Source organism: Oncorhynchus keta, chromosome 7 (assembly GCF_023373465.1).
Source record: "Oncorhynchus keta strain PuntledgeMale-10-30-2019 chromosome 7, Oket_V2, whole genome shotgun sequence".
In the NCBI taxonomy this organism is placed as follows: Eukaryota; Metazoa; Chordata; class Actinopteri; order Salmoniformes; family Salmonidae; genus Oncorhynchus; species Oncorhynchus keta.
Window position 1 is genome coordinate 56,207,937 of NC_068427.1, and position 12,277 is coordinate 56,220,213.

Below are 12,277 nucleotides of genomic sequence, written 5' to 3' on the forward strand. Positions count from 1 at the left end.
ACACAGGCTAACTAACTGTAGGACACAGGCTAACTAACTGTAGGACACAGGCTAACTAACTGTAGGAGGCTAACTAACTGTAAGATTTAGGCTAACTAACTGTAAGGATTTAGGCTAACTAACTGTAAGATTTAGGCTAACTAACTGTAGGAGATACAGGCTAACTAACTGTAGGATACAGGCTAACTAACTGTAGGATACAGGCTAACTAACTGTAGGATACAGGCTAGGATACAGGCTAACTAACTGTAGGATACAGGCTAACTAGCTGTAACTAACTAACTAGGAAGATACAGGCTAACTAGCTGTAAGATACAGGCTAACTAACTGTAGGATACAGGCTAACTGTAAGATACAGGCTAACTAGGAAGATACAGGCTAACTAACTGTAGGATACAGGCTAACTAACTGTAAGACACAGGCTAACTACAGGCTAACTAACTGTAGGATACAGGCTAACTAACTGTAGGATACAGGCTAACTAACTGGCTAACTAACTGTAGATACAGGCTAACTAACTGTAGGATACAGGCTAACTAACTGTAGGATACAGGCTAACTAACTGCTGTAGGATACAGGCTAACTAACTGTAGGATACAGGCTAACTAACTGTAAGACACAGGCTAACTAACTGTAGGATACAGGCCAACTAACTGTAGGATACAGGCTAACTAACTGTAGGATACAGGCTAACTAACTGTAAGATACAGGCTAACTAACTGTAGGATACAGGCTAACTGTAAGATACAGGCTAACTAACTGTAGGATACAGGCTAACTAACTGTAACTGTAGATACAGGCTAACTAACTGTAAGATACAGGCTAACTAACTGTAGGAACACAGGCAGGCTAACTAACTGTAGGATACAGGCTAACAGGCAGGCTAACTAACTGTAGGATACAGGCTAACTAACTGTAAGATACAGGCTAACTAACTGTAAGATACAGGCTAACTAACTGTAAGATACAGGCTAACTAACTGTAAGATACAGGCTAACTAACTGTAAGATACAGGCTAACTAACTGTAAGATACAGGCTAACTAACTGTAAGATACAGGCTAACTAACTGTAAGATACAGGCTAACTAACTGTAAGATACAGGCTAACTAACTGTAAGATACAGGCTAACTAACTGTAAGATACAGGCTAACTAACTGTAAGATACAGGCTAACTAACTGTAAGACACAGGCTAACTGTAAGATACAGGCTAACTAACTGTAAGATACAGGCTAACTAACTGTAAGATACAGGCTAACTAACTGTAAGATACAGGCTAACTAACTGTAAGATACAGGCTAACTAACTGTAAGATACAGGCTAACTAACTGTAGGACACAGGCTAACTAACTGTAGGACACAGGCTAACTAACTGTAGGACACAGGCTAACTAACTACTAACTGTAGGACACAGGCTAACTAACTAACTGTAGGACACAGGCTAACTAACTGTAGGACACAGGCTAACTAACTGTAGGACACAGGCTAACTAACTAACTGGCTAACTAACTAACTGTAGGACACAGGCTAACTAACTGTAGGACACAGGCTAACTAACTGTAGGACACAGGCTAACTAACTGTAGGACACAGGCTAACTAACTGTAGGACACAGGCTAACTAACTGTAAGACACAGGCTAACTGTAGGACACAGGCTAACTAACTAACTGTAGGACACAGGCTAACTAACTGTAAGATACTGGCTAACTAACTGACACAGGCTAACTGTAAGATACAGGCTAACTAAAAGACTAACTGTAAGATACAGGCTAACTAACTGAAGATACACAGGCTAACTAACTGTAAGATACAGGCTAACTAACTGTAAGATACAGGCTAACTAACTGTAAGGATACAGGCTAACTAACTGTAAGACACAGGCTAACTAACTGTAAGACTAACTAACTGTAAGATACAGGCTAACTAACTGTAAGATACAACTGTAAGATACAGTAGGACACAGGCTAACTAACTGTAAGATACAGGCTAACTAACTGTAAGATACAGGCTAACTAACTGTAAGATACAGGCTAACTAACTGTAGATACATAACAGGGCTAACTAACTGTAGGAACTACAGGCTAACTAACTGTAAGATACAGGCTAACTAACTGTAAGATACAGGCTAACTAACTGTAAGATACAGGCTAACTAACTGTAAGATACAGGCTAACTAACTGTAAGATACAGGCTAACTAACTGTAAGACACAGGCTAACTAAGATACAGGCTAACTAACTGTAAGATACAGGCTAACTAACTGTACAACTGTAGGCTAACTAACTGTAAGACTAACAGTAAGACACAGGCTAACTAACTAACTGTAAGACACAGGCTAACTAACTGTAAGATACAGGCTAACTAACTGTAAGATACAGGCTAACTAGGCTACTGTAGGATACAGGCTAACTAACTGTAAGATACAGGCTGTAGGACACAGGCTAACTAACTGTAGGACACAGGCTAACTAACTGTAGGATACAGGCTAACTAACTGTAGGACACAGGCTAACTAACTAACTGTAGGACACAGGCTAACTAACTGTAACTGTAGGACACAGGCTAACTAACTAACTGTAGGACACAGGCTAACTAACTAACTGTAGGACACAGGCTAACTAACTAACTGTAGGACACAGGCTAACTAACTAACTGTAGGACACAGGCTAACTAACTGTGTAGGACAGGAACTACAGGCTAACTAACTGTAGGACACAGGCTAACTAACTGTAGGACACAGGCTAACTAACTGTAGGACACAGGCTAACTAACTGTAGGACACAGGCTAACTAACTGTAGGACACAGGCTAACTAACTAACTAACTGTAGGACACAGGCTAACTAACTGGCTAACTAACTAACTAGGATACAGGCTAACTAACTGTAAGACACAGGCTAACTAACTGTAGGATACAGGCTAACTAACTGTAGGATACAGGCTAACTAACTGTAGGATACAGGCTAACTAACTGTAGGATACAGGCTAACTAACTGTAGGATACAGGCTAACTAACTGTAGGATACAGGCTAACTAACTGTAAGATACAGGCTAACTAACTGTAAGATACAGGCTAACTAACTGTAGGATACAGGCTAACTAACTGTAGGATACAGGCTAACTAACTGTAGGATACAGGCTAACTAACTGTAGGATACAGGGTAATGAACGATGTGTTTTAAAACTGGTGTGCGGTAGAATAGATGGTGCATGGATAATAGTACCTCATAGACGAGGTACATCTTGGCTCCAACAAATATCCCCATCCGGGTCACAGCGCGGACAGCTGCATTCATTCCTGGATATCAGAGGGTCAGATTACAAACTGCAATAAAAAATACATCTGTCATATTATAGATTTCTTTGATCATATATTGTTTAATATCAAGGTGGCAGGTAGCCTAGTGGTCAGAGCGTTGGGCAAGTAATGAGGCCATGCTCATAAAAAATGTCTATACTCGTCATTTAAAAAAATATTGCATTAACCTTTTATTTAACTACGCAAGTCAGTTAAGAACAAATTCATATTTACGATTACATTATCTGTCAGTGCAGCTTTTGAGTTGAAATGTAAGTTACTGGAATCTGGCTGACTGTGAGGTCAATAACTCAATTACATCTGGCTTACTGTGAGGTCAATAACTCTGAATTACATCTGGCTTACTGAGAGGTCAATAACTCTGAATTACATCTGGCTTACTGTGAGGTCAATAACTCTGAATTACATCTGGCTTACTGTGAGGTCAATAACTCTGAATTACATCTGGCTTACTGAGAGGTCAATAACTCTGAATTACATCTGGCTTACTGTGAGGTCAATAACTCTGAATTACATCTGGCTTACTGTGAGGTCAATAACTCTGAATTACATCTGGCTTACTGTGAGGTCAATAACTCTGAATTACATCTGGCTTACAGTGAGGTCAATAACTCTAATTACATCTGGCTTACTGTGAGGTCAATAACTCTGAATTACATCTGGCTTACTGTGAGGTCAATAACTCTGAATTACATCTGGCTTACTGTGAGGTCAATAACATCTGGCTTACTGTGAGGTCAATAACTCAATTACATCTGGCTTACTGTAAGGTCAATAAATCTGAATTACATCTGGCTTACAATGGTGGAACAATAACTCAATTACATCTGGCTTACTGTGAGGTCAATAACTCACCTTACATCTGGCTTACTGTGAGGTCAATAACTCAATTACATCTGGCTTACTGTGAGGTCAATAACTCAATTACATCTGGCTTACTGTGAGGTCAATAACTCAATTTGTACATCTGGCTTACTGTGTAATATAATAAATAATATAATTTATTTGTATGAATCAAAAATGACTCTGGGAAACCATTGACTGCTTCCTAAAGTCCCACCGTTTACAGAACTGCTGGTTTTAGGATTAAAAAGGCAGGGCAGTCCGGGGCTCATGTTTGGATTATTGCAGTGTAGCCTAGTTTGTTTTACACCATCCCAGCAGGGCAGAATACTCGGAGGTGAGACAAAATCATTCGGGCCTAAAACCCCCGAAAGCTATACTGTTACACTGGCAACACTAAAGTGACTATAAGGACATCCAATAGTCAAAGGTTAATGAAATACAAATGGTATAGAGAGAAACAGTCTTATAATAACAACAACCTAAAAACTTCTTACCTGGGAATATTGAAGACTTATGTTAAAAGGAACCACCAGCTTTCATATGTTCTCATGTTCTGAGCAAGGAACTTAAACGTTAGCTTTCTTACTTGGCACATATTGCCCTTTTACTTTCTTCTCCAACACTGTGTTTTTGCATTATTTAAACTAAATTGAACATGTTTCATTATTTATTTGAGACTAAATAGATTTTATTGATGTATTATATGAACTGAATGACCACTTTTAGTTTAGATTAATTATGTGATCTTTTGATTGGGTGGACAACATGGCAGTTCATGCTGCAAGAAATCTGATAGGTTGAAGGATGTCCTCCGGAATTTGTAATAATTACTGTGTACAGTGGGGCAAAAAAGTATTTAGTCAGCCACCAATTGTGCAAGTTCTCCCACTTAAAAAGATGAGAGAGGCCTGTAATTTTCATCATAGGTACACTTCAACTATGACAGACAAAATGAGGAAAAGAAAATCAAGAAAATCACATTCTGCCCTGCTGGGATGTCTTGCATACGGACAGACTAAACAACTTCTTTGCTCGCTTTGAGGACAATACAGTACCACTGACACGGCCCGCTACAAAACCTGTGGGCTCTCCTTCACTGCAGCCGACATGAGCAAAACATTTAAAAGTGTCAAACCTCGCAAGGCTGCAGGCCCAGACGGCATCCCTAGCCGCATCCTCAGAACATGCGCAGACCAGCTGGCTGGTGTGTTTACGGACATATTCAATCAATCCTTATCCCAGTCTGCTGTTCCTTCAAGAGGGCCACCATTGTTCCTGTTCCCAAGAAAGCTATGGTAAATGAGCTAAATGACTGCCGCCCCGTAGCACTCACCTCAGTCATCATGAAGTGCTTTGAGAGACTAGTCAAGGACCATGTCACCTCCACCCTACCTGACACCCTAGACCCACTCCAATTTGCTTACCGCCCCAATAGGTCCACAGACGACGCAATCGCCATCACACTGCACACTGCACTAACCCATCTGGACAAGAGGAATACCTATGTAAGAATGTGGTTCATCGACTACAGCTCAGCATTTAACACCATAGTACCCTCCAAACTCGTCATCAAGCTCGAGACCCTGGGTCTTGACCCCGCCCTGTGCAACTGGGTCCTGGACTTCCTGACGGGCAGCCCCCAGGTGGTGAGGGTAGGTAACAACATCTCCACCCCGCTGATCCTCAACACTGGGGCCCCACAAGGGTGAGTTCTGAGCCCTCTCCTGTACTCCCTGTTCATCCACGACTGCATGGCCATACGCGCCTCCATCTCAATCATCAAGTTTGCAGAAGACACTACAGTGGTAGGCTTGATTACCAACAACGACGAGACAGCCTGCAAGGAGGAGGTGAGGGCCCTCGGAGTGTGGTGTCAGGAAAATAACCTCACACTCAACGTCAACAAAACAAAGGAGATGATCGTGGACTTCAGGAAACAACAGAGGGAGCACCCCCCTATCCACATCGACGGGACAGTAGTGGAGAGGGTAGAAACTTACGTTTCTCAGCGTACACATCACGGACAAACTGAAATGATCCACCCACCCAGACAGCGTTGTGAAGAAGGCACAGCAGCAGCTTGTCACCCAACATACTCACAAACTTTTACAGATGCACAGTCGAGAGCATCCTGTCAGGCTGTATCACAGCCTGGTACTGCAACTGCCCACAACCTTAAGGCTCTCCAGAGGGTATTGAGGTCTGCACAATGCATCACCGGGGCAAACTACCTGCCCTCCAGGACACCTACCCGTCACAGAAAGGCCAAAAAGATCATCAAGGACAACAACCACCCGAGACACTGCCTGTTCACCCCGCTATTTATAAAAAAATAATAATAATAAAAAATAAATAAATAAATAAATAAATATATATATATATATATAACCTTCATTTAATTAGGCAAGTCAGGCCTAGGAATAGTGGGTTAACTGCCTTGTTCAGGGGCAGAATGACAGATTTGTACCTTGTCAGCTCGGGGATTCGAACTTGCAACCTTTTGTTTATTAATCCAATGCTCTAACCACTAGGCTACCCTGCCGCCCCCGCTATCATCCAGAAGGCGAGATCAGTACAGGTGCATCAAAGCTGGGACCGAGAGACTGAAAAATAGCTTCTATCTCAAGGCCATCAGACTGTTAAACAGCCACCACTAACATTGAGTGGCTGCTGCCAACATACTGACTCAACTCCAGACACTTTAATAATGGACAAATTGATGTAATAAATGAGTCACTAGCCACTTTATCCAACGCCACTTCTTTATATAATGTTTCCATACCCTACATTATTCATCTCATATGTATATACTGTACTCTATACCATCTACTGCATCTTGTTTACATACCCTACATTACTCATCTCATATGTATATACTGTACTCTATAACATCCACTGCATCTTGTTTACATACCCTACATTACTCATCTCATATGTATATATTGTACTCTATAACATCCACTGCATCTTGCCTATGCCGTTCTATACCATCACTCATTAAGATATATATATATATATATATATCTGCTAACCATGTGTACGTGACTAAAAACATTTGATTTGATAGGCCTGATCACCGACATCAACAAGACATCCTATAGGGAGAAAGTCAGAGACCTGGCAGGGTGGTGCCAGAATAACATCCTCTCCCTCAATGAAACCAAGACTAAGGAGATTATTGTAAACTACAGGAAATGAGGACCAAGCACACCCCCATTCTCATCGACGAGGCTGTAGTGCGGCAGGTTGAGAGCTTCAGGTTCCTTGGTGTCCACATCACCAACAAACTATCATGGTCCAAACACACCAAGACAGTAGTGAAGAGGGCACGACAAAACCTATTCCCCCTCAGGAGACTAAAAAGATTTGGCATGGGTCCTCAGATCCTCAAAAGGTTCTACAGCTGCAACATCGAGAGCATCCTGACTGGTTGCATCACTGCCTGGTACGGCAATTGCTCAGCCTCCGACCGCAAAGCACTACAGAGGGTAGTGCATACGGCCCAGTACATCACTGGGGCCAAGCTTCCAGGACCTCTATACCAGGCGGTGTCAGAGGAAGGCCCTAATAATTGTCAAAGACCCCAGCCACCCCAGTCATAGACTGTTCTCTCTACTACCGCATGGCAAGTGGTACCGGACTGCCAAGTCTAGGACAAAAAGGCTTCTCAACAGTTTTTAACCCCAAACCAGAAGACTCAAGAACAGGTAATCAAATGGCTACTCAGACTATCTGCATTGTGTCCCACCACCCCCCAACTCCTCTTTTACGCTACTGCTACTCTCTGTTCATCATATATGCATAGTCACTTTAACCATATCTACATGTATATACTACCTCAATCAGCCCGAATAACCGGTGTCTGTATATAGCCCCCCCCAACTGTATATAGCCCCCCCAACTGTATATAGCCTCGCTACTGTATATAGCCTCGCTACTGTATATAGCCTCGCTACTGTATATAGCCCCTACTGTATATAGCCCCTACTGTATATAGCCCCTACTGTATATAGCCCCTACTGTATATAGCCCCTACTGTATATAGCCTCTACTGTATATAGCCTCTACTGTATATAGCCTCTACTGTATATAGCCTCTACTGTATATAGCCTCTCTACTGTATATAGCCTCGCTACTGTCATTTTTCACTCTCTGTATTAAATTCACTGAGTAGGATGGTCCTCCACTGTTTAGTAGGCGGAGTCTGTAACCTTAACGGTCCCTGATCAAGCATGCAAAGGTAATGCAATGAATGGCTCCTCCTCTCGTCTACCTGATATCCTGCACGTATGGCCCAATACACACACACGTAGATGCGCTATTGGGGATGCGCTTGTCTAGTTGGCCCGGTGCGAAATGTTGCCAGAGTTGACACTTTTCACAGCTTTATATTGGTTGTAAACACGAAATCCGCCATCCCGGCGTACAGAAAAACTAAATCAAGCGCACCTTCAGTTTAAGCACAAACTTCCACAAACATTTTGCAAACTGATTATATTCAAACGATCTACGCACGAAGACACACAACCAGAAGATTACGATTTATACAACATTATAAGTGGAACAAGTCATATCTGTCAAAATGCACGAAAACACATTTATTGGATAACAATGTCAAGCCCTCGTTCTTTCCTTTTAGCTGTCAAAACCCCATGTCAACAACTCGCGTAAAATAAAAGTAGTTTAAAATCATGATCAAAGTAAAATAACTAGCAGTTAACATATGACCGACGACCTGTAGGGATTATGCAACTAACACAACGGAGCCCTAGTTGATAAATAGCTGGACAGATGTTTGTCCCTTCCCCTAATCATCCCGTACCTTGTGCATCTCCGCCACTTGTCAACAAGGCGATAGCTTTCCCGGCGCCGGTCATCTTCAGTCTCTCTAAATCCGACATGTTGGCAGCGGTGGAATACGGATCAACCTCGACTGGAGAAATTCTGTCGAATATTAACTCTTCTCGTTAAAATACAAGTTACGAGCTCATGCAGCAACTAGTGTGGGTGACTTTCCTTGTGTTGGCTGACCGTTTATTGAAACGACTCCGCCCCAACAAGATTGCACAATTTGGGAAGGTGTGGTCGTCTTTCTGAAAGCCTCCTCCTCCTTCTTCTTCGATGAGGTTTAACGGTGGTTGGCATTCAACAAATGTTGCATTACCGCCACTCACTAGACTGGAGTATAACACCCTTCCACGTTGCTTGAAAATTAACATGAATAAATCAACAAATACCCTACCATTTAACCCTACACTAAAACCCCCCACCCTACTCCACTATTTAAATACCCTACCATCTAACCCTACACTAAACCCCCCACCCTACTCCACTATTTAAATACCCTACCATCTAACCCTACACTAAAACCCCCACCCTACTCCACTATTTAAATACCCTACCATCTAACCCTACACTAAAACCCCCACCCTACTCCACTATTTAAATACCCTCTAACCATCTAACCCCTACCATCTAACCCTAAAACCCCCCACCCTACTCCACTCTATTTAAATACCCTACCATCTAACCCTACACTAAAACCCCCCACCCTACTCCACTATTTAAATACCCTACCATCTAACCCTACACTAAAACCCCCCACCCTACTCCACTATTTAAATACCCTACCATCTAACCCTACACTAAAACCCCCACCCACTCCACTATTTAAATACCCTACCACTAACCCTTAAACCCCCACCCTAACTATTTAAATACCCTACCATCTAACCCTACACTAAACCCCTCACCCTACTCCACTATTTAAATAAATACCCTACCATCTAACCCTACACTAAAACCCCCCCTACACCCCCCCCACCCTACTCCACTATTTAAATACCCTACCATCTAACCTACCAAAACCCCCACCCTCTAACCCATCTACCCTACTAAAACCCCCACCCTACTCCACTATTTAAATACCCTACCATCTAACCCTACACTAAAACCCCCCACCCTACTCCACTATTTAAATACCCTACCATCTAACCCTACACTAAAACACCCACCCTACTCCACTATTTAAATACCCTACCATCTAACCCTACACTAAAACCCCCCTACCCTACTCCACTATTTAAATACCCTACCATCTAACCCTACACTAAACCCCTGACCCTACTCCACTATTTAAATACTCTACCATCTAACCCTACACTAAACCCCCCACCCTACTCCACTATTTAAATACCCTACCATCTAACCCTACACTAAAACCCCCCACCCTACTCCACTATTTAAATACCCTACCATCTAACCCTACACGAAAACCCTCACCCTACTCCACTATTTAAATACCCTACCATCTAACCCTACACTAAAACCCCCCACCCTACTCCACTATTTAAATACCCTACCATCTAACCCTACACTAAAACCCCCCACCCTACTCCACTATTTAAATACCCTACCATCTAACCCTACACTAAAACCCCCCCCCCCTACTCCACTATTTAAATACCCTACCATCTAACCCTACACTAAACCCCTCACCCTACTCCACTATTTAAATACCCTACCATCTAACCCTACACTAAAACCCCCCACCCTACTCCACTATTTAAATACCCTACCATCTAACCCTACACTAAAACCCCCTCACCCTCTACTCCACTATTAAAATACCCTACCATCTAACCCTACACTAAAACCCCTCACCCTACTCCACTATTTAAATCTAACCCTACCATCTAACCCTACCATCTAACCCTACACCCCCCACCCTACTCCACTATTTAAATACTCCTACCATCTAACCCTACACTAAAACCCCCCTACCCTACTCCACTATTTAAATACCCTACCATCTAACCCTACACTACAACCCCCCACCCTACTCCACTATTTAAATACCCTACCATCTAACCCTACACTAAAACCCCCCTACCCTACTCCACTATTTAAATACCCTACCATCTAACCCTACACTACAACCCCCCACCCTACTCCACTATTTAAATACCCTACCATCTAACCCTACATTAATAACCTGCCCAGGGACTGCGGTTGAAAATTAGCCGGCTGGCAAAAACCGGCACTTTTACTGAAACGTTGATTAATGTGCACTGTCCCTGTAAAAATTAAAAATGAACTCAAACTCAAAACCCACCATCTTCCATGGTGTCCTCCCATGAACACCATTCTAATTATTCTGAATCACCACCCCATTAATTATTCTGAATCACCACCCCATTAATTATTCTGAATCACCACCCCATTAATTATTCTGAATCACCACCCCATTAATTATTCTGAATCACCACCCCATTAATTATTCTGAATCACCACCCCATTAATTATTCTGAATCACCACCCCATCAATTCTTCTACAGTAAAATCACCCATGTACCTCTCGCCACCACAACATCTATTTTCTGTGATTGTCGTTCCATTTCTGAGGTACAGTTGATAACCACTGCTATGAACACTGTGGTGGCAGAATGTGATGCAAGTTAAGTTGGAACGTCTCAAGGTTTATGCTCTGTTCCGTGATGAACTGCATTACAAAGCCTCCGATGCCTGTTATCTATCTGCAACAGTCTTGACATTTAATCTGAGTAAAACTTCCCTGTTTTAGGTCAGTTAGGATCCTCATTTTATTTTAAGAATGTGAAATGTCAGAATAATAGTAGAGAGAATGATTTATTTCAGCTTTTATTTCTTTCATCACATTCCCAGTGGGTCAGAAGTTTACATAGACTCAATTAGTATTTGGTAGCATTGCCTTTAAATTGTTTAACTTGGGTCAAACGTTTCGGGTAGCCTTCCACAAGCTTCCCACAATAAGTTGGGTGAATTTTGTCCCATTCCTCCTGACAGAGCTGGTGTAACTGAGTCAGGTTTGTAGGCCTCCTTGCTCGCACATGTTTTTTCAGTTCTGCCCACACATTTTCTATGGGATTGAGGTCAGGGCTTTGTTTATTATGACCAAACAGTTCTATTTTTGTTTCATCAGACCAGAGGACATTTAAGTATCTTTGTCCCCATGTGAAGTTGCAAACCGTAGTCTGGCTTTTTTAATGGCGGTTTTGGAGCAGTGGCTTCTTCCTTGCTGAGCAGCCTTTCAGGTTATGTCGATATAGGACTCGTTTTACTGTGGATATAGATACTTT

General features: G+C 42.3%; 1 protein-coding gene across 1 annotated transcript in view; it reads right to left on the reverse strand.

The window, feature by feature from the left end:
* pfkla (phosphofructokinase, liver a) overlaps window positions 1–9,232 on the reverse strand; it is a 72,049-nt gene extending 62,817 nt beyond the window's left edge. The window contains 2 exon segments of the mRNA XM_052523299.1: window positions 3,220–3,293; window positions 8,983–9,232. Of these exon segments, the coding sequence (XP_052379259.1) occupies window positions 3,220–3,293; window positions 8,983–9,061 (153 nt within the window). The 5' untranslated portion in view covers window positions 9,062–9,232.
* Window positions 9,233–12,277: the final 3,045 nt, after the last annotated feature.